Source organism: Capra hircus, chromosome 17 (assembly GCF_001704415.2).
Source record: "Capra hircus breed San Clemente chromosome 17, ASM170441v1, whole genome shotgun sequence".
Taxonomy (NCBI): Eukaryota; Metazoa; Chordata; class Mammalia; order Artiodactyla; family Bovidae; genus Capra; species Capra hircus.
The window spans coordinates 8,436,854-8,463,627 of NC_030824.1; the positions used below are offsets into that span (position 1 = coordinate 8,436,854).

The window sequence follows — 26,774 nt, forward strand, 5'->3', positions numbered from 1 at the left end:
CCAAGGAAAACCTCAGCTATCAGCATCACTGGATACTTGCCTAAAAATGCCATTTTCAGAGCCCCTGTCCACCCTGTGTCTACTAAAAATCACTGGGTGATTTTTTTTTTTTTAATGCACGTTAAAGTTTGGGAACCACTGCTTTGGAGCAGTGAAAATCAAATTATGAATATCAGTTATCATTGCACTTTGGAGATGCGGGCATTCTGCTTAAATAAGAGTTTTGGATAACAGATTAATGGACCTCATTTCCTTCAAGTCTTGACTAAAGCATCACCCTCCCTGTGAGGACGTTCCTGATGTAAAATTGCTTATCACCTTCTCCCCCATGCCCCCTACCCTCATCATCCCCCTTCCTTCTCCCTGCCACTTACCATTAAGTAACTGACAAATCACCAATTTTATTTATCTATTTATTTATTGTCTGATTCCTGTCTCTATAAGCAAGTTTCGCCAAGGTAGCTGCTAGGAATATAGCAACTAAGACAGTGTCTGGTAGGTAGCAGGTGTTCAATAAGTATTTGTGGAATGAATGAATGTGCCAAGTTGCATCTTGGTACTTGGGTGGAATGTCATTGGCCCACTGTATTTCTCAAGAGGATTTTTTTTTAAAGTATAAACCAATTTATGCTTTAATTTTCTGAGTGGTTTTTCAGGGTGTGTCATACTAGAGAGAAAGAACTGAAACTGAATCCTCTAATCTCCTAATTCTGGGGCCTGGGCCAGTTGCTCTAAAGATCATTTTTTCCTTAATGCTGCTGAGATCTTCATTTTACTATGAGGACCATCCATTTACAGCTGCATTGTCCTATGAAGGCTACCCCTCGTAGGACTCCTTGCCCCTACAGTGAAAGTGGAAGGAAGCAATGAGACTGAGATGAACCTGCAGTGGGAGGGGACTTTTGTAAATTCACCCCACACGTGACAGGTAGTGACAACAAGTAGACGCTTCCTTCTCTGAGGTCCTGCACAAGGACGATAATAAATGGATCTTCTCTCACCCGGCTTGGCCAGCTCTGCACAAATGATCCTTATCCATCTCCCACCCTCCAACAGCTAGTACCCAACAGCACTAGCACCAAAATCAATGCTCATGGGCGCTTGGGGCTCCCTCCTTCTATCTCCCAATTGGCCCCATTTTACACACGGGAAACCTGAAATTTAGACCTAGGAATGGTCAGTTCCCTAACAGCGGAGATGCACCCTGCTGATCCCCCAGTCTGGGGGTGTCTGAGAAATTGTGGAACTAGTCAGATGATAAAAACAGGAAAAAGCAAGTTTGTTTCTAGTGTTATGCACACAGGGTGGCAGGATATACCTGCTGAGTGTTCCCAGAAAGTCCCCAAGGAAACCATTAACTTGAGTCTCTCACGTACTTCTACCAGAGGTGGCTGGGGTGGGGGGCGGGGAAAGTATACTGAGAGGAGGGGGATGGGCATCCTTCTAGAGGTCAGGTTTACGTTGCCCAGAGCTCCTGCACACATTAATAAAAGGTGGTTGACTTGAGGGTGGAGGTCAAGGTGAGCAAGGGGCTTGTCAGCGAGGATTGTCACCGGGTTAGGGAGAGTCGACTGAAGGGGGGTGGTGAGGGAAGGAGTGGAGGTGAGTTTGGTGGGGGGGCTTGTGTGGCGCTAAGACCGCCACCCCCCACCTCATCAGGGTTGGGGATTTGGGGAGGAGTGGCTGCTTAGCCTCCTGCTTTGACCCTTTCTTGACTGGTTTCTGCCAGGGAATTGACGACAGCCTGTGGATTTGGAGAGATGGGGTAGGGAGAGTGGCCTGAACCTGCCGGCGATCCAGGGTAACTAGCGGGGCTAGAGGGAGGGCGTTTAAGGGGTGGACGAGATGGCTCCCAAGAGCCTAGGGCAAAGGCACTAGAGGGTCTCGGAGACCCAGAAGATGGGGATGTGGGGAGAAGGCGTTTGCCTCCATGGGGAGCCCTTTTAAATTGAGACGGACCGAGAGAAGTTATCTTCAAACACACTGGGCAGGCATCTTAGGTTCTTCCAATCCGATGGGGTGGGGTTTAGAACTCTGCAAAAAAAAAGGGGGGGCAGTCATTCAAAGAGGAAGGTGCACAGCTGAGCCAACGGGCTTCTAAACTGGAAGCGGGGTGTGCGGGGCCCTCTGGAGGCGCTGACCTTTTCCCCAGCCTCCATAGGGACTGGGCGGTGAGCCTCTGGGACCTGCTTTCCCGAATCCAGACGGAAGTTCGAGCAAGGCTGACCAGAGTTAGCCTGGGAGTGAGGCAAACGGTGGCGATTCCTCACGTTGGGGAGGTGGGGGCAGTGGGTAACCGGCAAACCAAGAACGCGAGTTCGGAGCAGAAGGGTTTCCTCAAAATGACTATAGAGTCCACGGCTGTGGATGGAAGGGGTTGAGGTGGGGGGACCCGAGAGGGAGTCTCAGAAAGGGTCGAGGGAAACTAACACGGTTTCTACTGGGGTGCTGATGGAGGCTCCCCGCTCGGGACGCGATGCACCGAGAGAGTTCCCCGAACTGGACTTGCGGGAGGGGGGCGGTATGGGACACTGGGAGTGGACCGAGGGCAGCCGAGGGGGGGAACTCTAAATTAGGTTTAGCGGAAATTGGGGGCTCGGAGGGCGATTCTCGCTCCGACTGGGGGAATGGAGGGATCCTCACCAGTTGGAACGTGAGGGCACTGGGGAGGCTATCTCCCACCCGACCCAGGGAGATTGGGGATTTCTTAGATTCTAGATACCGGGGAACTGAGAGGGAGGACTAGGGATGGGGGGGTCCCCGATCCGGAACCGAGCTACCTTGAAGGCACCGGGAAGCGCTTCATTCCGGGAGGGCGTTCCCGCGGCCCGGCCCCCGTGCCGGGGTGGGTGGGGGGTGCGGCCGCGCCCAGGTCCCGGCCCGCCTCAGGTTTCGAGGGGGTCTCTCTCGCCCTCGGGGACCCGGGAGCCCGGCGGGAGCGGGGTCCGGGCGCCGCCGCCTCCGCGAGCGCCCGGGCGGGCGGGCTGGCGAGCGCTGGGCTTTATGCTCGCAGGGCGGCGGGGGGAGGAGCCGGCAGGTCGGCCCCCGGCGGGCCCTCCCCTCGGCCGTCCCCGCCCGCCCGCCCGAGCGGGGTCGGGGGAGGGGGCAGCATGGCCTGTCCGTCCGGCCCCCTTCGCCGCGCTCCTCATCTGCCCCGCGCCGAGCGCTGCCGCCGCCGCCGCCGCCGCCGCTCCGCTGCCCGCGCCGCCCGCGGCTCCCGATGGAGACTGACGCGCCCCAGCCCGGCCTCGCCTCCCCGGACTCGCCGCACGACCCCTGGTACGTCCCGGCCCGGCTCGGCCCGGCCTCGCTGGCCCGCGCCCGCCCCGGCCCCGCCAACATGGCCGATCCGGGTCGGGCCGGGCCTCCCCGGGGCCCGGGCCCGCGCCCCCTGCGCCCGGGCGCCCGGCGCTCACGCGGGCCCTTTGTGTCTCTCCTCCTCCGCAGCAAGATGTTCATCGGGGGACTCAGTTGGCAGACTACGCAGGGTGAGCGAGCCCGGGAGCGCCCGCCGGCCCGGTGGGGCACCCGGGACCCCCCGGCGCCCCGGAACCGGACACCCCAGCCCGGCCCTGCGCCCCGCTGACCCCGGGCGCCCCTGCGCCGTTTCGCGCCCCGCCCGGGGACCCCGAGAGCGCAGGGCGATCGGCAAGCGCGCACGGCCCAGCGGGTGGAGGGAAGGAGATGAGGGGTTCAGGGGGCATCGGGGGTGGGGGGTGGGCTGGGCCCCGGGGACCCGCCGGCGGCAGCGCCAACTCCGCTCGCACCTGCGGCTCAAACTTTTGTGAGGCGGCTCCCGGAGCGGCGGGAACCCGGCCGGAGCCGTCCCCCCTCCAGCCCTGCTCGGCCCTCGGTTTCCTGGGGCCCCCGTGGGCGCCAGGAGGCTCCAGGGGAGCCGGGTGAAGACCAGGGGTGGGGGGGGGAAGCGCCGGAGAGCGTGCAGGCTGCTGGGCGCGGGGGCGGCCGGACCGCGCCGGGGTCACTGGGGGCAAAGGACGGGGGAAGGGGGGAAGGGCGCAGGGGCGCGGGCCGGTCCGAAGGCGGGTGTGTGGTTACAGAAGGGCTGCGCGAATACTTCGGCCAGTTCGGGGAGGTGAAGGAGTGTCTGGTGATGCGGGACCCCCTGACCAAGAGATCCAGGTGAGCCCCTCACCCCCTCCTCCGGCTCCCGGCTCGCCCCGCTCCGCCGCCGCTCTCTGCCTTGTAACCATCTGCCTCTCCCTCACTACGGCGCGCAGGGGTTTCGGCTTCGTCACTTTCATGGACCAGGCGGGGGTGGATAAAGTCCTGGCGCAGTCGCGGCACGAGCTCGACTCCAAAACAGTGAGTGGCCCTCGGGGCTTCGGGGTTCTTTTGGGAGAGGGAGGTCGCTGGAGGAGAGGGGCAGGACTCTGTCCGGGGTTGCGGGCGGGGGGGGGGAGGGCAGTTGGATGGGATCCCGGGAGAAAGGAGGGCGTTTGCCGAGTAGAAGGGCTGCCACGCTCTGAAACTTTGTCAGTCGAGTTGAGGGGAGACGGAGCTGCAAAATCCCAAGCCTGCTAAGCGCTGTTACATCCCCACTCCACCCCAGTCCCTCCAGGACTGGGGAGGAACGGTGAGGCTGCCTCCCCCTCCCTTCACATACTAAACTTGATGCCTCAGAGAGGAGCTTGGGGTGGGGCTAGGTCCCTCCCCTAGCCCAAGTGGGGTGAGTCAGGGCTGCAGTGACCCACCCGTGGCTTCTCTGAACTCCAACGAGTACTTGGCTTCCCCCCCCCCCCCCCCCGCACTACCCCATTGCAGACCAATGGCAAAGCATCATTGAATCCCCCCTCCTTCTCACCCTCCCTCCCCTGACTTTTGGTCAATGAGCTCCTGGCTTTGTGTGGAAGATGTGAACCTGCTTTGCCCGTGGAGGAATTTATGAGGAGGGCCCTAGCTTGCCTGGAAACAACTCTTGCCGGCTGGGTCTGGGGAGAAGCCGCTGGCTGGGCATTCAGACTCTGGGAATATTCTGCTGCTGTCCCGCAGCTCCCCAGTGTCTTGGGCCCTGCAGGGGGCGCTGGCCCAGGCCCCGGCTCCAGGGGAGAGGGGAGAGGAGAAACCCGAGGAAGGGCTCCTCTGTGATGGGGTGACTGTCTGCCAGGGACAGTGCGACCTCTCTCCACACTCCCCCACTCTCCTCCAGCGCTGGGCCTCCCTGCTTGGGTCAGTCACTGGCTCCTGCTTACCTGCAACAATAGCTGGTTGTGCCCAAGAATTTGTTAAACTACCGCCTGTCCCCAGCTCCTGTTATCTCTGCCCAGTGGCTCCCACTCTTGCCCGCGGTAATGAGCCAATGAGGCCAGGCCTCAACTTTGCCGGCCCTGAAAGGATCTTCTTGGCGCAGACCGAGTGACCCAAGCTAGGAATGGAGAGACAGTGGCCTATTGTTTTTGGTGATTATCTGCCATCAAGCTGCCTGTTCTCCTACCATCCCCTGTCCTCAGAATGCACTGATGGCTTCTGCGGCACTCAGGAAGCCGAGATGTTGGGACTGGGGTTGGAGCTGGGGGGCAGGGGCATGGACGATGGACAAGAGGAAGAGAGAGGGGAGGAAGGAGCAAGAGATAGGCATCCTTCTGAGATGCAGGACTTTGAAAAGGGCAGGGGCTTTGTGTTTGGCGTTCTCCAGCCTGGGAAAGGGGTGGGGGTGGAAGGGAGGCTTATTGTGGGAAGACTATTTTGGGTTCTGACTTTCACCTTTTATTTACTTGTTGGGTTTTATGTTTCCAGCTGTGAGTCAGAGTGGAGGTAGGGTGTGTCAGCGACTGGTTGTGCGTGGGTCTGTGGGCCCTGGCTTAGGTACCATCTCCCCTTCAGTGTCTGCACAGGGGGACTGTCAGAGGTGTGTTCTGGTGGCTTCCAGGAGAAATAGAAGGATGAACATGTCCATTGAGATACAAAATCAGTGGGCAGCTATAATTATCCCTGGAGCCCCATGGGATTTGGGGAGAGAGGAAGCATTGCCCAGTGTGGAGTCTGGAGGTTCCTTCTCTGTGGGTAGATTCCAGTGGGGGAAACAGGAGGGCTGTTCCCTGGTTCGTGCCATTCAGGCAGTGAGGAGACAGAGTCTGTTGCCTAGAACTAGGCTGAGTTTTGAACGGAAGGAACTGTGGGGAAAGACAGATGTTGCCTGTGATTGGCTGGTGAACTTCTGAGTGGTGTCCACCCACGTGAGTGGCAAGATACTCTGAAATGACTGGGCCTCAGAGGTCCTGTGTTGATCACAGTATCTCGAGCTCTGCCTTTTGATGTTTGTTAGTACGAATATAGTACCTGGGAGTACCCAGGTGCATCTTGCTTTTTCCCCTTTAGTTGTTCACGGCCAAGGGCAAAGGTGGCCTGCTGGTAATAGCACCTTTGTTTGTGCAAAGAAGGGCAGTTCACAAAGGAACGCTTTCACCTGCGTTATCTCATTTGATTCCATGCAGCTGCCTCTGGGAAAAGTGGGTGCTATTGTCCCCACTTTGCAGATGAGAGAACTGAGGCTCAGAGGGGTCAGGCAAGTTCCTAAGATCACAGACTTGGCCAGGGGCCCAAAGTTTCTGAGTCCAAATCCCATGCTCTTGCATGTCACCAAAGCCTGTGCTCTGTTTCACCCCAAGCCGACCTGTACTATCAGGGAACCGTTTGCTTGCACCATCAGGAAGGACTGTTAGATGGCGGTGGTATTGGGAAAACAGAATGGAGTCTACCCTTGTGGTTTACGAACTCTTATCTCAAAGCCTTTTGCAGGCAAAGATTGTTTCCATTCCCAAGGCTCCTGCAATCTGGATTGCCTGCCTCACCTGGACAGGTATCTCTCAGGCAGGAAGGGCTTCAATATACCTGGTGCCGGAAGGAATAAGTCTATGCCTACTTTTTTTCTGGTTCTCGCTGAGGGCTAGACAACAAGTGCTTTGTAAGCATTACTTCAAATAATCTGCAGAGGATCCTTTGAGGTGGATGTCAGTACTGGCCCATTTTGTGGGTGAGCTCAAGCCTAAGGCTCAGAGAGGTTAAGTCATTTGTGCACGATCTCACAGCTGGGAAGCTGCGTTAAGTGGGATTTGAACCCAGCAGCCCAGCTCTAACCATTACATCTTTCTGCCAGAGGCCATGGTGGTTTCTGTCACTTCTGTGTAACCTCTGTGTCCTGGGATGAGAGTGGTCCTCAGATCTTCAGGCTGTGTTTAATAACCAAGGCTCCTCTACTTCTGTCTTCTCTTTCAGATTGATCCCAAGGTGGCCTTTCCTCGGCGAGCACAGCCTAAGGTAGGTATGTCTGTGTCTGGGAGCTCTGTACCACCAGTAGAGATTTTCCCATCATTCTCTTCTATGGAAGAGGCTTCTGGGTGGAGTGCTGATGGCATGGCATGGGGTGGGAGGAGGGAGGATTCCTGATGTCCTTGCTTTCTGGATTGCAGACACGATGCATTTTTCCATCTGTGCTCTGGGGTGGACTAGGGAGAGGGGCCTGTGTGTGTTGAGAGAAAGAGGAACCCCTTGGGGGATTCATTGCCCTGTATTTGAAGTCAGTACACTTTGGATTCTGGGCTTCCTTAGTGGCTCAGAGGGTAAAGAATCCGCCTGCAATGTGTGGGACACAGAGATGAGGGTTCAGTCCCTGGGTCGGGAAGATCCCCTGGAGGGGGTATGGCAACCACTCCAATATTCTTGCCTGGAGAATCCCCATGGACAGAGGAGCCTGGCGGGCCACGGTCCATAGGGTCACACAGAGTTGGACACAGCTGAAGTGCCAGCATGCACGCATGCAAACTTTGGACTCTAATTCTGTGACTTTGGAGATCACAACTTCTGTGCCCGCACCTCTGGGGTGGGAGGCACTCAAATACATCCCAGACTTACCAGCTGAAGCTGAACTAGAGACAGGTCAGGGAGCTACCTCTGACCCCCAGTGGCCGCCCCCACCCCAGCTCCCCTCACCTCTGGGATGAGGTGCGTTGGGCTTGCAGAGAGGGAAGGGATCCTAGCATCTGTTACCTGTTATCTTTCAACTTGGGTGACTGTGGCTGCCTTCCTAAGTGTTCTTTGTCCCTGGTGCTGTGGCAGATTTTTCTAGGTGCCCACAAAACAGCTCTCTGAGCAGTGGAGCCATACAGAACTCAAAACTTTTGGTGCAGCACAGGGGCCTAACAGTGGTATTCCAGTTCCCAGGGCAACTAGCTACATCTTAATTTTTAAGCAGTTGAAAACAGGAGACAGGCGGTGGCCTGACTACAGTCCTGGGAGCAGGACCCCTGAGTCGGCTGATATAATCATGTGTCCAGGGACTAGGTCCCTCTCCAGGAAATCTCAGTTTCCCCCTTTGCAAGGGGTTGGTGGGAACTGGTAGCTTTGTGACTCTGAGTCATGGCGCCTAGCTCCGGCCACAGTGAAAGGAGAGGGGCAAGTCTGGGGAGACAGGAAAAGGGCATCCCTGCCAGGGTCCAGCAGAGGGCCTGAAAGCAATTATGGACCAGGTATTGGAAGGAAGCCGCACCAGGGAGCACATGGTCGGAATTGGGTTAATTCCATTAAGCAGTTTGGTGACAGAAGGTGCTTTAGTGCTAGGATGGGGCTGGGAATTGCCGTGGATTAGCCATGCGCTCCTGGGGTAATTAGGACCATGTGTTCTTCCTAAAACAGGGCTGGGGCCACGGGGCTGCCAGAGGTTGGGTTGGGAAGAGGTTGATGAGGAAAATGTCGGTGTTAAGTTCAGGGGGACCCTGGGATGGGTCTTGGCCTCTTCTAGGAGTGGCTGGTGGGGTCTTCGAGGTACGGCTGTAGGTCTGGGTCACTGAGCCAGCCACCCACTTCCTGACACAGACCCCAGGGAGTGAGCCAGGGTGTGGGGTGTACAGCTGCCTGTGACAGGCCCAGAGGTGAGAGTCCAAGGGGGGAGTTTGGGGTGGTGGGGGGGGAGTCTTCTGAGTAGCTGGGGCCACAGAGAGCTGTCAGCTGGCACCCCGGCAGGAGGGCTGGAGCCCCCGCTGGTGGCGGTAGGCCACAGGACTCAGATGCCCACTTTCTCATTCCCTCCCCGAACAGATGGTGACTCGAACGAAGAAGATCTTTGTTGGGGGCCTATCAGTAAACACCACGGTGGAGGATGTGAAGCAGTATTTTGAGCAGTTTGGGAAGGTGGGTCTGAACTAGGGAGCGCTGGCTGGGGGTCAGGGTGGGGGGAGGGGGGCCGGGCTCGGGGTATGAAAGCCCTGTGGAATTTTGGTCAGTAGCAAGTGCGGAGTCCAGCCAGGTCATTCCAATTCCTGCAAGAGTCGCAAAGGGGGCTGGGTCCTTTTGTGGGTGAGGCTGGGCCAAACCCAGCGTTCAGGCTCCTGGCCTATCTGTGGGCTTCAGACTCTGTGTACGCGTCCCCAGGGAGGGAAGCCATACAGTAGCTATCCCTGTTGTCGCCCTTCTCCTGCTTATCTTTCTTCTCTTGAGGGAGGCTGTGCTCCCGAAGCCAGTTCAATCCAGTCACCCCCTTGGCCTCCTGGGAGTCTGCACCTGTCCAGTCCACAGGGTGGTTGTACCTTCCCCCACTCCTTCCTGCTAAGGATGATAACGAGGCAATAAATATGACTCCCAGTTGTACTCAGAACCCTGCTTGTGCAGGTGGGAGCTGGGGTGGGTGGGGGGGCGTTGCAGATCTCTTAGCTTATCGGAGAGGGGCTGCAGAGACCACCCCAAATTCCTGATCAGTCTCAGAGAACTGGTTCTCAGCTCTGCGGTGCCTGGAACTTAAATTTCTGGGCCATTTAGTCCATGCAGAAGCAATGTAGTGACATCAGACAATAGCGTGTACCCCCTTCCCCAGAAAGGGGAGCGTGTGAACATCAAGGTGCCATGGAGAGATGGCTAGGAGGGGACCAAGTTTTACTTAAGCCTCAGGGTGAAGTAGAGATTTCTGTGCTGAGTCCTGGGGTCCCTGAGCTTTTCAGACGTGAAACAGGCTGCCGGCTGGGTCTCACCTTCTCATCAAGGCCCTTTCGGTTCCCTGTATAAGGTGCAAGGCACAGGAGAACCGTGGCTTGGGAATGGGACATTAGCTGGTGACTGGGTGGGTTTCCAGCCCCCTGCCTCTAGGGTAGAAGGCGAGCCGGTGGGAGGTCCCTGGCCAGCGTATGCTGGCGATGCCGGAGCCAGAGGCCTAGGCTCAAGGCACCTCCGCAGGGACCCGGGTACCGGATCCAGGGCAGGTCGGGCGGCCTGGGCCCCAGAGGGAAGGGCGCTCCTGGGAAGCAGCAGGCCCCGCTCGGGCTCCGGTGGGGTGTCTTTGTGTCTGAGCGCCGAGCATTAGAGCTCGCACTAATCTGATCCAGCAGCTGTGATTGGAGGCCGCCTGCCCCCGGGGCCGGCGTTGCCATGGCAACCGGGCCCCAGGAGAAGCCGTCAGCGGCCGCGTCTTTTGTTCGGGCCTAAATCGGCGTTGGCATGTGAAACCGGCCCGGGGAGGCCAGGGGGAGCCGGAGAATAGGCTGCCAGGGAGCGAGGGGGACAGCCGGGAATGCCAAGGGCCCCGCGGCGGGGGGCCCCCCGCCCGGATCGAGGGGCCGCCGCCGAGGGGGGAACAATGGTCAGCCGCCATGGCTGCCACTCAGGCTTAGCGGCCGCCGAACTTGGCGGCTCCCACTGGTCAGCAGGCCTCGGCCGCCTCCCCTCCCCCCCCCTCGCCCAAGCCCCCCTGCCCCCGGGTTCCCATGGAGACCAAAGCCTATTAAGGACACTGGGCTGGGAGCCTCCCTCCCCTCTGCTGGCCCCAGGAGGGGACGCCAGTGGGGGGTCCAGCCCTGGACCCCCAACCACTTTTCCTTGCTCTATGCCCTGGCCTCAACCCCCCTTGCCTACTCCGGGTCTGTCCAGCCAAGGCCCAGGTTGAAAGGTGGGGGGTGGCCAGGGCTGGTGGAGCGACGGGGGTTGGTTGGAGGAAGGGCGGTGGATTTGGGCTGAATCAGGAACTCAGCAGCGGGATAGGGAAGGAGGGTGTGGCTGGGTTCATCTATTCATTTGTTCAAAAAGTAATCAGGGAGCACAAGTCCCGTGATGGATAGGGTGGTCATGACTGACCTGGCGCTGCCTTCATGGAGCCTTCAAAGCCAGTGGTGTGCAGTCTTTTACTCTCTAGCTTCGCCAGCCTGCCCCATGTGACTGTGGGCAAGCCCCTCTCTAGTAAAGGTACTAATAATAATAACAGCTGCTGTTTATTAAGCGCTTACTCTATCCCGGGTGCTGTGAGTTAGGAGTGTTGCATGCAGATCTCCTTTAACGCCTCCCTATAAGACACAGCTAACGCCCCATTTGACAGATAACGAACTTGAATCATAGAGACCTAAAGCTGCTGGCCAAGGTTACTTTCCAGCTCCAGCCGGTCCTACTCAAAGCCTATGCTTTTATCACAAGCTCCCCCTTTCCGGGTTTCTCTTTTCTCTGTGCCAAACATGAAGTGTCCATCCAGTTTGGACGGCTGAGCTGATTTGGGACTCAGAATGGGTCCATAAGGATGGCAGCAAGGGTGACACCGAGCTGTGCGGCCCTAGGTCAGGCGCCTCTTTGGGCAGAGAGATGTCATTTTCTCCTGAGATTCTCCAGGGGGACCCAGCTGCCTCCTGACTTACTGGTGTGGGGGGATCCTGGTTCTCCTTGGGGAAAGTCCGGGGCCTGATTGCTGCTTGGTGCCTAAGAGCTGGAGGACCACCCAGCTCAGAGGCCGCCCTTTCCACTTTAACAAGGCGGATGACAGCCTGGAAAGAGAGCAAAGGCGAGTGGGGAAGAGGCTGTGCCCCAAGGCCTCAGGAAGTTTTCCTTGATCCCTTGGGTGTCTGACCATTTGGGGGAGGGTCAGCAGCTGGAGTGGGAGGTGGAATGGGGAGAGGCAGTGTCAGAGGCAGCCCTTGATTCCACCCAGGATGAATCCGACCTTAGCTTAACCCCGTGAGACAGCTGACATTGGCTGAAGAATTAAGAGGGCAAGGAGGAAGCAGCAGATGTAGGCAGAGGGAAGCTGGGACTGCGGAAGGGAAGAGAAGGCCTGTGGCTGTCCGTGCATCCAAGAGGATGCCTTGAGGGAGCAGCAAGAAGAGAAGACTTGGGGTCCAAGGGATGGGGAATAATGCAGAACCTCCCCCTTCCTCCACCCTTCTCCCCTCCCCCAGTCAGTGGGAGGCCAGCAGCCCAAGCACTGAACTCTACTTGCTTTAATTACAGCCTCTAGCAAAAGGAAACCTCAATTAGAGGAAAAGATCAGTACAAGGAGAGGGGAGTTGGGTCTGACTGGAGTGGCTGCTGGCCTCCTGGCCTTTTGCAAGTAGGAGAGAGGCTTTCACTTCCCCATCTCCTATCTTACTCCTCTATTTTCTCCTCTAGCACCCACTGTCTGCCTCCTCCTACTCCTCCCAGGCTTGATCTGGGATGTGCTGTGTGACCCTGGACAGGTGACTTTACCTCTCTGAGCCCATTTCCTCATCAACAGAATGAGGCTCTTACCATGCCAGGAGAAGACGGTGGGGCAAAGTGCCAGGCATATAGTGGGTGCTTAATATTTGCAGGAGAATCTGGTGGTGAACGGGGGTGCTATGGCAGCCAGTGGGGTTGCAGATGGAATGCTATCCCCCACCCAGGAAGCAGGTTGAGGATAAAGCCTGGACTGGGCAGGAGGGGAGTGGGTGTCGGAGCCCTCGCTCCTGGGTTGCGGTGGAGACCCCTGGGTCTGGTGGGTCCTCCACGGGAGCTCTGTTTTAGGTGGATGATGCCATGCTGATGTTTGACAAAACCACCAACCGGCACCGAGGTAAGTGTGGCCCCTCCCCCTTCCTAGGCTGGGCTGGGGGGCCTGTGGTCAGCCAGGGGGCTACAGGTCACAGCTGCCCTTTCATCTCGCCTCCTGACATCCTATCCCCGAGGATCTGCATCCTCTCCCGGGCCTGGCCTTACAGAAGGCTTTTGTCCCGCCGTTTCCTGTGCTAGAAACTTGCCGAATTGCAGACACCCGAGAGGAGAGGAACGGAGGAGTGGACCTCTCCTCCCCCTGCAACTGAGCCCTCCGCCCCCGCCCCAGCCGGTGTCTGCTGGGCTTACCTTGTCCCTGGTAACCAGAGCTGGGGCCCGGCCACCCCAGGGTCAGGCTGACTCTACAGTCTGCTCCTGCCACTGGCCCCCTTGCCCCACCCCTGGGCCGAGCCCAGCCCCCTTGCCCCTGGATCTGGGAGCATCTGGGCCACCGGGTGTGCACTGCCTGCTTGTTTTTTTCCCAAGGGCCTTGCCTTCTGAGAAATACCATTCCAGCCCCTGGGGCACACCCAGGAGGAGGCAGGGTGGTTTCTCCAGTGCCTTCAGAGCTTTGGGCCTTTTAGCCTGTTTGGGGAATGGGGTATGTGCTGGTGTGTGTGTGTGTATGTGTTTGTATCTATGCATGTGAGGGTATTTGATACTGAACAGTTGTGTAGACCTAGCATGTCAGGGTAACTCATATGCACACAGGGGCCTTTATGCCTTTGTGAGCACTAGTTAGAGTGTTTCTGTGATGTATGGGTATCTAGGGGTGTGTATGTGTGTGTATATTTGTATACAAAAATATACTTGTCCATGTTCATGTACGTTTTTAGAAGTATTTGTGTGTGTGTATTTTTAAAGTATTTCTATTTCCTTCTCTGGAAAGCATCTGAGGAAGAGAAAAGGCATGTTGAATGTGATTTGCGTCACAGCCCTGCCTCTTTCTAATTTGCTATGTGATCTTGGGCCAGTCACTTCACTGAGCCTTGGTTTTCACCTCTGTGATTTGGGAACTGAAATCCTATCTCATCACGTAATTGAGAGGTTGCCAGGGTGCGGGCGAAGCCTCTCATTAATTCTTAGACACTTGCCTGTAGGAAGGGAGTGAGTGCTATTGGTATGACCTGGGGCTGGGTTTTGACCAGGAGCCCGGTTCTGACCTTGCCTTTGCCCTGCAGGGTTCGGCTTTGTCACATTTGAGAGTGAAGACATCGTGGAGAAAGTGTGTGAAATCCACTTCCACGAAATCAACAACAAAATGGTGAGCAAGTGGACTTCCCTAGCGGTGCAGTAGTTCATACTCTGCGCTCCCACTGCAAGGGGGACGGGTTCAATCCCTGGTGGGGAACGTTATGCATGATGTGCAGAGGGGGACTGGGGCTCTAGCCTGAGTCAGCCAGGGAATGCTTGGAGGTTCTGGAGGCAGGCAGAGAGGCCTCACAGTCGGTGGGCCAGAGCCAGTTTTTTCATCCCCCTGAAAGTGTGGACAGGAATATGGCGGTTAGAAAGCACAGCTGGTGGGCTCAGAGGGACTTGGGCGGAAATCCTTATTCCACCGCTTCCTAGTCTAGTCATTGGACAGATGACTTCCCCTCTCAGCCTCAGTTCCCTCATCTGTAAAACGAGAGTGTCAGTAGTACCTCCATCCGTCTCAGGGCCGGTGTAAGCATTTGATGAACCACCGCATGCTCAACCCATCTCTAGCACATTGCGATCACGCCAAAAATAGTAACTACAAAATGAACAAGAGGCCTGCCAGGGAATAGGAGGGTCCCTGACCCTGGGTCTATAGGAGGGACTGACTGCCGGATCTCATTGCAGGTGGAATGTAAGAAAGCTCAGCCAAAAGAGGTGATGTCACCAACAGGCTCGGCCCGGGGGAGGTCTCGAGTCATGCCCTACGGGATGGATGCCTTCATGCTGGGCATCGGCATGCTGGGTATGTGCTAGGCCTGCACCTGTGGCTTCTTTCTGCCCAGAACTGCACCTGGGGCTGCCAGGAGCTGTGTGGGTGTTGCCTTTCCTCTGTGGTCTGCCCTCCTGTCTGGGAAGAGGTGTGTGGACCAAGGATCTCAGGTCTAGCAATCCTAACGAAGGTGGGCCATTTGGTTGTGGGTTGCTGCCCTCTGGTGGTGACCGAAAGAATGGTCCAGTTGCTCCTTATTAATTGGTCCTTCTGTCCATCCCACCGTTCAATTTGTTTGTCCACTCATCCATCCAGTAAGTAGTTATTGAGCAGCTATAAATGCCAGGCCCTATGCCAAGAATTACAGCAGTGACTTTCCTTGGAGCTTTATGGTCTGGCAGGAAAAACAAATAAGTCCCTGGTGGCTCAGTGGTAAAGAATCTACCTGCCAATGCAGGAGACGCGGGTTCCATCCTTGAGTCAGGAGGATTCCCTGGAGAAGGAAATGGCAACCCACTCTAGTATACTTGCTTGGAAAATCCCTGGACAGAGGAGCCATGGGGTCACAAAAGAGTCGGATAAAACTTAGTGACTAACAACAAAAACATAATAGGTTTGGGATGGAGAAGTATAAGGGCCAAGGGAGCATGGTCATAGAGAAGCTGACCAAGACTTGGAGACACTAGGATATTTAAGCTGAGTCTGAGGGTTGAGTAGGAGCTAAGTCATGGGAGGGCAGGGAGCAGGGGAGGGTAAAAATGATCAGGCAGATGGAACAGCATTTACAGACGCACAGGCCTTTGGGAAGGTAGAGAGAAGCCTGTTTCCTCTTGTTTGTTCGACTAATATTTATTGAGCAGCTTCTGAGAAATAGGACCTGCCTTCATTGTAATTCCCATCAAGTGAGAGACAAGATTAAACAGACCGTGTCACCACAGACTGACTGGAGGCTGTGGGAGGCCCGAGGAGGCACCTAAATCAACTTGGGGGTTGGGGAAGCTCCCTGCGGAGGGGGGGTCAAGGTCACCATGAGCCTTGGAAGATGAACAGGAGTCAGCAGTGCTTGGGGCCCTTGACCAAGGGTGAAAAATCTGAGCTGGGACCCCAAGAAGGTCACAGTCTTCCTGGAGAGACAAGCTGTATATACACAGAAAGAGAACACTAACAAGGGGGTCTTTATGCTGGAGATGGGGGAGGGGTGCCCTGAGGACTCAGAGAAGGGGGTATAGCATGGGCTAGAGGGTCAGGAATGGGCTCACAGATAAAGGGGGTGAGGAGCATACCCACCAAGTGGAACACTGTCTGCTCCTGAAGTTTTGTTTTTGTTTTTTGACTTTTTATTTGAAAGTAACTTTACATTTTCAGAAGAACTGGAAACGTAAAGTAGTAGTACCAAAAAATCCATATACCCTTTACCAGATTCATCTGTTAGTTTTTTAAAGATTTTTTTCTAATGTGGATCATTTTAAAATCTTTATTGAGTTTGTTACAATATTGCTTCTTTTTTAATGTTTTGGTTTTTTGCCTGAGAGGCATGTGAGATATTAGACTTGGTTGGGGGACAACCAGGGATTGAACTCTTAATTCCTTAAGAGTGATGATGAGTTAAGGTGATGTCTTAACCAGTGGACCACCAGAGAAGTCCCCAGATTCACTTATTGTTAACATCATACCCTATTTGCTTTTCTCATTCCTCCATAAGTATATGTGTGTATATATATATAACATATATACTATATATATATATATATACACATATGCATACACACACATATATGATATGCTTATGATTTTTCTCTAAATCATTTGAGGGTAAATTACTTCAGTGTGTATTTCCCAAGATTAGGGATGTGCTTTCATGAAACATGATAATTATCAACTTCATATATTTATATTGATACAATATTTTAATCTAATATACTATTTTCTGATTTTATCAGTTGATCCAGTACTATCCTTTATAGCTATTTCTGTCCTCCAGAACAAGATCCACCAGAATCAGTTTTTGAATTGAGTTGTTCTGTTTCTTTAGTGTCCTTTGGAACTCTGAGAAAATTTTCTTTTCAAAACAATTTATTATCTGGTTTTACCCCTTTTAAAAAATGGGGGAGGGGACTTCCCTGGCAGTGCAGTGGTTAAAACTCAATGCTTCCGCTGCAGTGGGTATGGGTTTGATCTCTGATTGGGGAACCAAGATCCCACATGTGCTTGTTGAAGCTCCCCACCGCCAAAAACGTGAGGGTGGGGGAGAGAAAAGAACAACTCTAACCAACAGAGAATCATGGTTAAGAGACTTGGAGCCAGTCAGATCTGATTTTGAATCCCAATTATACCATTATTACTCACTATGTGATCTTTCTTTCCAAGCTGCACATATCTGTTACATGCATACTAATTAGTAGGCACTGTGCTGGTGATGGAGAGACAGAAATAAAAGATGGGGAAGACAGAAAATCAGCTCTTGAAGAAATCCTGGGATAAGTTCAGATACTGGTCATCAGTGCTATGAAAGGAAAAAACCAGGGTGACATGATAAATATTGAAAGGAAAAACCAGGGAGAGTCACATGATAAATACGGTTGTAACGGATGAGAGAGAGGTCTTTTGCAGGATCACTTCTCTGAGGAGGTGACATTTGAGCTGCCTCTTGCACAGTGAGAAGGGCATAGTCATGTGAAAACCTGAGGAAGAGTGTCCCAGGCAGAGGAATTATCATGTGCAAAGGCCCTGGGGTGGGAAGGAGCTTGTGAGTTCGAAAGGCAGCGTGGAGGCCAGGGTGGCCACAGCAGAGTGAGAGGGGCAGGGTGTAGACGAGGAGAGGATAGAGGCAGGAGCCAGAGCACGCAGAACCTCGATAAGGGTTAGGGTTATTCTCAGCTAGTGTCACCTCACTGAGCCTCAGTTTCTCTGCCTATAAAATGAGGCTCCTAACTGTGCCACTTGGGGTTCTTAAGGAGAGAGCAAAGTGTGCAGGGGGCTTTGTATAGGGCTTGGCATGCAGATGGTATGTATGTGGTAAATGTGATTATTATTCATGATACATCCTCCCCCACAGTGCTGTAGATAAAGCATCTGACACTGGTCCCCTTGCCTTATCAGGTTACCCTGGTTTCCAAGCCACGACCTATGCCAGCCGGAGTTATACAGGCCTCGCCCCCGGCTACACCTACCAGTTCCCTGGTAAGTCCTGCCCAGTGTCCATCTGCTGCCAGCATGTCCCCGGTTCCTGGGCAGTCTGACTCCTCAGGGCAGTGTTCAGGGGGTGGTGCATGGCTGGGGGGAGGTCTGCCTGCTGGAGGTTAGGAAGGAAGGGCATGTCTGAGGAAGGAGCGCCTCTCCCCACCCAGCACCCCCTCCCCTCCCGAGAAGCTGAGGGTGGGGCTCCCTGTGTGGCCCTGCATGACACCCCTCCCTCCCAGGATGACCTCTGCCTGCCTCTAGCCTTTCCTCCCTACCTGCCTCCAGGGTTGCCGCTTCCACCAAAAGGGCATCAGGCTTGTGGTGGGGAGTCTCCCCTGAGGGCCAGCGTTGGCTGTGTCCTTACGGAGTCACCTATAATGACCATGTGCTACAGTGAGCTCCTTCCAAGGCAGATGAGACCTTTTGAGACCCTGAATGCTGAAAAGCAATTTAAAACCACGATGATCACCACCCTCATTTGCAATTCAAAATAAGAACAACACTAGCCCTTCCCATACGTGGCAAGAAGCCCAACAAACTTCTGAGCCTTTCCCATGATGGCTATTCAATGTTTTTTTTTAATATCAAATATCGTATTTTTGCAAGGCTCTTGTTTGTTTTTTGGTCTTATTTCTCTGGAGGGTTCCCTAAGCCCTTGCACCTTGGGCTGTCCCGCTATGACTCCTCTGTGCATATGACCCTGACTAGTCCTGATAGTGATCTCCAGGGGGAGGCAGGATGAGCCTGATTTTCTAGGTGAGGAAATGGGCTCAGAGGGGAAAAGTGACTGCAAAGATGACTCATCTAGAAGGTGGCAGAGCTGCTCTAGGGTCATTGCTTGCCTGCCCCCAAAATAGAACAAAAAGATGGATTCTGGGAGATGTTTTAGTGCCTTCAGACCTTTTAAGAAAAACACCAAGGACAGAAGCTCCACCATCTCCCAGTGCCCGGGGTGTAGGTGGCAACTCTGCCCACTTGTCCCTTCCCTGTTGGTCTCACCTCTGCCTTTGTCTCCTTCCCCACCCTGGCCTGCTGGCCTGCGTGCTCTCCCCATCCGCAGCTCTCGGGTCCTGTGCATGGCCTGTCCCGCGGGTGCCTTCGTCCTCCCTGGGCCACGCCCGAGGGGCCTCTCTGCATCTTCCTAAGCTGTTTTACGTTTCATTTTAGAATTCCGTGTAGAGCGGACCCCTCTCCCGAGCGCCCCAGTCCTCCCCGAGCTTACAGGTCAGTCGCTCGGATTTCGTACACCTCACAGGCCACATGGGGGAGAAAGAGAATGACCCAGGGACCGACCCCGGGAAAGCTCGGGGGACCCTCTTCTCCCGCCCTCCGGCCCTCTGGCGGTGCAGCAGCCTCGGGCACTGGCCAGTCTGTGTAGCTACATGGTCCTTAAGGGTAGGGCACAGGGCCAAGCCCAGCAGATGGAGGCGAAATCACTCATTCATCCATTTGACAAATATTTATCTAGCGCCTCCGGTATGCCAGGCACCGTGTAGGCGCTGGGATCCAGCGGTGAACCAGCCAGGGTCTCAAATTCGGAGCGGAGTGGGCGGGGTGGGGACGTCAGGACATGGTGGTGGGCGTGGCTCCGCTCTGCCCCTGCCAGGAGGCAATGTAGAAACCCAGTTATGTTCAGATCCCATTTTTCCAAGAGAAGCCAGAAACCCGGCTTTCACTTTCAAATGAATTTTCAGTTATTTTCAAATATTAGCAACGAATTTCAAATTTTTAAGTTCCCTGGGGACCAAATGAAACCTATTTGAGGGCCGAACCCAGCCTATTTGCAACTCGTGAGCAAGTAGGGAGATGTGTGCGGCCATCCTGGGCCATTTCTCCAGCTGGAGTTTTCACCTGGGCCTGTCAGCTCAGCTCTGGAGCTGGGGCCGGGGCAGAGGCCCACGGCAAGGGGCAAGGGGCGGATGCAGATGACGTGGGCTGCAACGGGTTTCTCTGTTCAACCTGCTTCTCCCCTCACCCCACCCCCAGACTCCTTCCCCGAACCTAGCCATATGTGGAAGACACAAGTGTGGACGCTGCTTTAGATGAGAACTTCCTTCCAAGGGGTGCCTAGGGGGCCCCCAAAATGGGGGAGGGGAAAGAGGCACCTGGGGTGAAGGAGGGGGAGGGAGTCCTGGTGGTGGGGGTGATAGAAGATCTTCCCTGAGCAGAGTGAGGCAGATGGGGGTCTTTCCTACTCATCTCGGAACTTGTGTTGAGGGCCTACTGTGTAAGACAGATAGCCAAGCCCTGGAAGCAAAGAAGGAACCAGACAGCCAGGCTCTCATCTGCAGAACTTGTGCTCTAGAGAGAGAGATAAATACTTATTATACAAATGAGTAATGCTTTACTGTTGTGATGAGAGCATGCTGGTTTTGCTTTCAGGAAATGCCTAACTGGGCCCTAAACCAGACCTCAGGGCCCAGCCCTGCCCTTAAAGAACTGAGGGAAGAAATAGCCCCTCTGCAGACATTTTGGCCTGGGGAGGCAATGGGTTTGAGGCTGAGCAGTTCTTGGAGGTCTGAGGTCTGAGCTTTTCCCTCACTTTCAAGGGATGACAGTATTTCCTCGTGCGTTTAATCAATATTTGTTGTGCCAAATGCTGTACCAGGCGGTGGGGATTCAGTAGGGAGTGAGACAAACTCCCTGCCCTCCTGGAGTTGACAGTCTGGTGGAGGGAGACAGGAATAAACAAGTAAATCAAGATACTTGCACCGGGTGAGAGGTTCCACAAGGAAAATAAAACAAGATGTACTAAGGTGCTTGGGTCGGGGCGAGGGGCTGCCTTAGTAGGGGTAGTCAGAGAAGGCTTCTCAAAGGAGTTGATGTTTTGAGTGAGAAGGTGCCAGCACTCTAAAGATCTTAGGCAAAGTGTCTCCCAACTGTGCAGGCATGCTGTCCTAGATTTTCATCTCCTGGTCCAACAACCTACCTAAGAATTTTCACAAGGATTTTTTTTTTTCCAGAGTCCCTTACCTCACTTCCAGTTCCAGTTCAGGGCGAGGGTACTAAAACAGCCCTCAGGCACGCATCTTTGAACGGGAGACGCTGGCTCTGGATGGGAGTGTGGCCTCTCAGGGTTGCAGTGGCAGAGTCAAGCAGTAGGGGGTGCTCACCCCCAGCCGGAGGCAGCTCCAGGCTCACGACAACCCATCATTAAAGCACGAATCCCTCCTAGTTATATTCCTCCTAGTTTAGTTCAGTTCAGTCATTCAGTCGTATCCAGCTCTTTGGGACCCCATGGACTGCAGCACACCAGGCTTCCCTGTCCATCACCAACTCTAGGAACTTACTCAAACTCATGTCCATTGAGTCAGAGATGCCATCCAACCATCTCATCCTCTGTTGTCCCCTTCTTCTCCCGCCTTCAATCTTTCCCAGCATCAGGGTCTTTTCAGATGAGTCAGTTCTTCCCATCAGGTGGCCAAAGTATTGGAGTTTCAGTTTCAGTTTCAGCATCAGTTCTTCCAGTGAATATTCAGGACTGATTTCCTTTAGGATTGACTGGTTTGATCTTGCAGTCCAAGGGACTCTCAAGAGCCTTCTCCAACAACACAGTTCAAAAGCATCAATACTTTGGTGCTCAGCTTTCTTTATAGCCTAACTCTCACATCCATATATCACTACTGGAAAAACCATAGCTTTGACTAGATGGGCCTTTGTTGGCAAAGTAATGTCTTTGCTTTTTAATATGCTGTCTAGGTTGGTCATAGTTTTTCTTCCAAAGAACAAGCGTCTTTTAATTTCATGGCTGCAGTCACCATCTGCAGTGACTTTGGAGCCCCCCCAAAATTCTCTCACTGTTTCCATTGTTTCCCCATCTATTTGCCATGAAGTGATGGGACCAGATGCCATGATCTAAGTTTTCTGAATGTTGAGTTTTAAGCCAGCTTTTTCACTCTCCTCTTTAACTTTCATCAAGAGGCTTTTCAGTTCTTCACTTTCTTCCCTAAGGGTGGTGTCATCTGCATATCTGATGTTATTGATATTTCTCCAGGCAATCTTGATTCCAGCTTGTGCTTCCATCCAGCCTGGCATTCGCATGATGTGCTTTGCATATAAGTTAAATAAGCAGGGTGACAATATACAGCCTTGACGTACTCCTTTCCTGATTTGGAACCAGTCTGTTGCTCCATGTCCAGTTCTAACTGTTGCTTCTTGGCCTGCATACAGATTTCTCAGGAGGCAGGTCAGGTGGTCTGGTATTCCCATCTCTTGAAGAATTTTTCACAGTTTGTTGTGATCCACACAGTCAAAAGCTTTGATGTAGTCAATAAAGCAGAAGTAGATGTTTTTCTGGAACTCTCTAGCTTTTTCCATGAGCCAGTGGATGTTGGCAATTTGACCTCTGGTTCCTCTGCCTTTTCTAAGTCTAGCTTGAACATCTGGAAGTTCATGGTTCATGTACTGTTGAAGCCTGGCTTGCAGAATTTTGAGCATTATTTTGCTAGCGTGTGAGATGCGTGCAATTGTGTGGTAGTGTGAACATTCTTTGGCATTGCCTTTCTTTGGGATTGGGATGAAAACTGACCTTTTCCAGTCCTGTGGCTGCTGCTGAGTTTCCAAATTTGCTGGCATATTGAGTGCAGCACTTTGACAGCATCATCTTTTAGGATTTGAAATAGCTCCACTGGAATTCCATCACCTCCACTAGCTTTGTTCATAGTGATGCTTCCTAAGGCCTTCACTTCACATTCCAGGATGTCTGGCTCTGGGTGAGTGATCACACCATCGTGGTTATCTGCGTCGTGAAGATGTTTTTTGTATAGTTGTCCTGTGTATTCTTGCCACCTCTTCTTAATATCTTCTGCTTCTGTTAGGTCCATACCATTTCTGTCTTTTATTGAGCCCATCTTTGCATGGAATATTCCCTTGGTATCTCTAATATTCTTGAAGAGATCTCTAGTCTTTCTCATTCTATTGTTTTCCTCTTATTTCTTTGCACTGATCACTGAGGAAGGTTTTCTTATCTCTCCTAGCTATTCTTTGGAACTCTGCATTCAAGTGGGTGTATCTTTCCTTTTCTCCTTTGCCTTTTGCTTTGTCTTCTTTTCTCAGCTATTTATTTATAAGGCCTCCTCAGACAACTGTTTTGCCTTGTTGCATTTCTTTTTCTTGTGGATGGTCTTGATCACTGCTATTCCTTAAACACCTGCTGTGTACAAGGCGCTGTAGAGGTTGGGGGGGAGTGGGGTAGACAGCAAACTAGGGAATAGCCAGATCCCTGTGTCTGAAGAGAGGGTCAGAGACAAGGGGATGAGGAGACCTGGGGAGGGGAGTGGTCGTTTCTTCCTGGGTGATGGTCAGGGGTGCTGAGCCAGGAGGAGGGATGCGAGGGGAGCCGGCCAGGCAGCAGAAAGAGCGAAATGGGGTTGTTGAAGCTTCAGCGGATCTTTTGGCAGGGGAGTGGAGGGGCGGGGAAGGCGAGAATGCACCTTGGTCCGTTGGTCCTGGGGCGACAGGCCCGGCTTTTGGTGCCTCTGTCAGTCAGTCGTCGGCTCCAGTTGACTTGGACTGGAAGGAGGGACAAATCTCTCGATAGCCCTGGGCTGAGTAGCCCCCCAGTTCAGCCAAGGGCCCTCCCTGGTGATGGCAGCAGCGGGTAATACTCAGGGCAGCTCAGGGGGTGCTCCACCCCCATCCCAACCCCCCGTGAGATGTGACTTGTGCATCCCCCCACCCCATGACATTTGGGTTGTGCACACGTGTCCCTCAAGTCCAAGTTGAAGCGGAGGCCCAGCCGATCCCTGGGAGGCCATCCTCTCTCCTCCCTTTCTCCAAGGGAGCTCTTTTCTGCCTGACCCCGGGGCTGTACTTGACCCCTCTGAGGTGGGGTATGGCCAGAGAGGCTCTGCCCACACCCCTGCTGCCCCTCAGCCACCACGCTGAAGTGCCCACACCTTTCCTTCCAGCCATTCCCCTCACCGCTTATGGACCCATGGCGGCGGCGGCAGCAGCAGCAGCTGTGGTTCGAGGGACAGGTGAGGCCGTCTGGGGTGCAGGGGGCGAGGGGGATGGGGGACAGATAAGTCTAGAGGGGAGGGGAGGTGGCCACGGCCACCCCTTTTCAGAGGGACTCACTCATTCTTTCACTCAAGGACTATGAACTGAGCACCTGGCAGGCCCGCCAGGAAGGAGACAGGTGTGGTCTCTGCCCTCCAGAGCTTGCAGGCTGGTGGGGCGGCAGGTGTTAAAAAGGCAATCCCATGTTATAGCCCCACCGGGGGAAGTCAGGTGTCAGAGAGGGGCCTCTCAGGAAGGGCTGCCAGGAGGTTGCTCCTCTTAACTTCCGATCTGAAGGCAAAGAGAAGGAAAGGTATTCCCAGCAGAGGGACACGCAGGTGCCAAGGCTTGGAGGCCAGTTAGCATGGGTGGAGTGGAGGAGTGAAGAGTGGAGACAAGGAACCAGATTCTAGGGGAACACCAAACATTTTGAATAGCAGAGTGATGATCATTTTAGACAGCGCAGGCAGCTACAGGGTGGGGACAGGTGGGAAGGGCTCCACTAGGGAGGGGCAGTCAGTAAGGAGGCCGCTGAGCTGTGGCACCGGAGATAAAGGGGGCCCTGGGCTGAGGCTGGTGGGGGTGGACAGACTCTGGGCAATCTCCAGGCAGTGGTCCCACAACACTCTGCTGGATGTGGGGGTGAGGCTGAGGGGGAGGGGTCAAGGTCGAGGGAGGGGGTGGGATGGGTTGGGGGGGTTGCTGCGGGGTCACCGTGGGCGCCGGGGCTATCACCGTCTTCTTTCTGGGTTGCCAGGCTCTCACCCCTGGACGATGGCTCCCCCTCCAGGTTCGACTCCCAGCCGCACAGGGGGCTTCCTAGGGACCACCAGCCCCGGCCCCATGGCCGAGCTCTACGGAGCAGCCAATCAGGACTCAGGGGTCAGCAGTTACATCAGCGCTGCCAGCCCCGCCCCCAGCACTGGCTTCGGCCACAGTCTTGGGGTGAGTGGCCCCCAGACCTGGAGGCCCCAGAAGTTGAAGGAGGGAGAGGCCTTGTCTGTCTTTCGGGGGAGGGGGAGAAGAGAGGCAAGAGATAATGGATGGGAGACCTGGGATCAGTGAGAGTTATCATTCACTTGTTCAGTGGGCATTTATTGATTGCCCTCTGTATGCCAGGCATTGGGTGGCTCTGGGAATACTGTGCAAATGAGGCTCAGCATCTCTGCCTGCGTGGAGGCTAGATTCTGTCTCAGGGGTACCCTCCTTTTAACCAGGGTTCTGGTTATCTGCAGATTCTCAGGCCCTACCCTGGATAATCTACCCTAGGAGAAAGTAGGGGTGATATGGGCAGGGCTAGAGAAGGTCTGTGCCTTACCTGAGGCTCCGGTGGAAGAAAGGAGGAGCCCCTGGGCTTTCTCTGCCACCCCCCGGAATCTAGGAGTCAAATCCTTTTCTTTCCAGGGCCCCTTGATTGCCACAGCTTTCACCAATGGGTACCACTGAAGCAGGAAACAGGTGGCAGGAGGTGAGGAGGTGGGCTGGGGCTTTGGGGTGTGGGTGGCACCTCGGAGGCTAGCGTTGAGCAGTGCAGTCTGGGACATAGACTTTCATGGAACCCACAGCCCCAGTGGGGAGACAGACCTTTATCCCAGCAATGGTCAAAGACCCGGAGAAGCGACTCAAACTGCTCCATAAAGGATGTAAATGATAGCCACCATAAGGCAGCATGTGCTGCTGCTCAGGCAAAGATTTTTTTTTAAGACTGTTGGGGCTCCGCAGTGATGAGGGAGGAGAGGAACCTGTGCACATCAGCTCAGGTTTTTCAAAGGGCAGGGTTTATCTGGACTAAACATTTCATGCCCATAACACAGCGATTCTACTTCTAGGCATTTATTTTTATAACTGAAATGCCCATCAACAGGAGAGCGGTTAAATAGACTGCATGCATGCACTGGAATATCCAACAGGTGAAACAGGATACTGTCCACATATCTACATATACAGAGAGCGAGGGGGAGGGGAAGACACTGCACACACAGCCATCATGCTGTGTACAGTGGGGCGCTCTGGGTCCCAGCGACACTTCCTTTGTTTGTCCATTTGTGCATTCCAACAACTATTTATTGAGCATTTGTTTCAGGAAGGGGGTGGTAGAAGACCAAAAAGGCTCGCCTCTCTCTACAGACAAAAAAAAAACAAGTGAGCAGCTGAGATCATTCTAAATTGCACGTGAGAGGTCTACCTGCTTCAGGGGTTCAGAGCGCAGTCCCTGAGAAGGTGACATTGGAACGAATCCAGCCATCCAGAAATCTAGGGAAAGAGGGTTCCAGACAGGGAGCAGGAGATGCGAAATACATGCACAAAGCTTGCCTAGGAAGGGATTAGGGAAAGAGGCCTTAGGCACGAGGAGACTGGGTTCTGCGGGCCGCAGAGAGGCGGGGGGCAGGACCCGCTAACCCGCTGCTGTATTCCAGCGCCCTGGCCTGCAGCTGACTGAGGACCACGAGTGAGCCAGCGAGGGGGCGGGGACACCTCAGCCGCAGCCGCCGCCCCCTCCCCCGCAGCGACTCGGACCGCTACTGCCTGCCCCCTACTCCCTGGGCCCCCTGGCCCCTGCCCTGCTGCCCCTCCACCTCACCCCCGGACATCCATGTCTGGCTCCCCTACTAACCTCCCCCTCTTCCGCCCCTGGCCCTTTCCCCCACCTCCCCTGTCCTACCTGCTTTTATTTATTTTGGATTAGCCGGTTGCCCCCGCCCGCCCGCTGCCTCCCCCGCCCCCCATTCTCCTCTCCGCGCCCCCCCACGTCGGGTCTGCGCCCCTCTCCCCTCCGCGCCCCCATAGGACCCCCCCACCCAGAAGGCTTTTGTATTTGTGCATAGCTAGAGTGAGGGCGGAGGGGGCCTGCTACAGGCGACAGCCACAACCCTGGTTTTTTTATTCTGATTTTTCCTTCCTTTTCTCTTTCCTT

At 54.5% G+C, this 26,774-nt stretch overlaps 1 protein-coding gene across 5 annotated transcripts; it reads left to right on the forward strand.

Annotated features, from left to right (window-relative positions):
* MSI1 (musashi RNA binding protein 1) lies at positions 3,178 to 26,535 on the forward strand. 5 transcript variants are annotated; one of them, XM_018061131.1, is made up of 15 exons: positions 3,178 to 3,279; positions 3,448 to 3,488; positions 4,059 to 4,140; positions 4,239 to 4,323; positions 7,234 to 7,275; positions 9,052 to 9,144; positions 12,745 to 12,793; positions 13,953 to 14,035; positions 14,596 to 14,713; positions 17,780 to 17,860; positions 19,028 to 19,084; positions 23,770 to 23,838; positions 24,618 to 24,805; positions 25,265 to 25,328; positions 26,278 to 26,534. In XM_018061131.1, the coding sequence occupies exons 1-14, from the start codon at positions 3,221 to 3,223 to the stop codon at positions 25,304 to 25,306; spliced, it is 1,089 nt and encodes a 362-aa protein (XP_017916620.1). In that variant the 5' UTR covers positions 3,178 to 3,220; the 3' UTR covers positions 25,307 to 25,328; positions 26,278 to 26,534. The 5 variants fall into 5 exon arrangements, with proteins under 5 accessions (XP_017916620.1, XP_017916621.1, XP_017916622.1 ...); XM_018061132.1 differs by having other exon boundaries at positions 24,651 to 24,805; XM_018061133.1 differs by lacking the exon at positions 19,028 to 19,084 and having other exon boundaries at positions 26,278 to 26,535.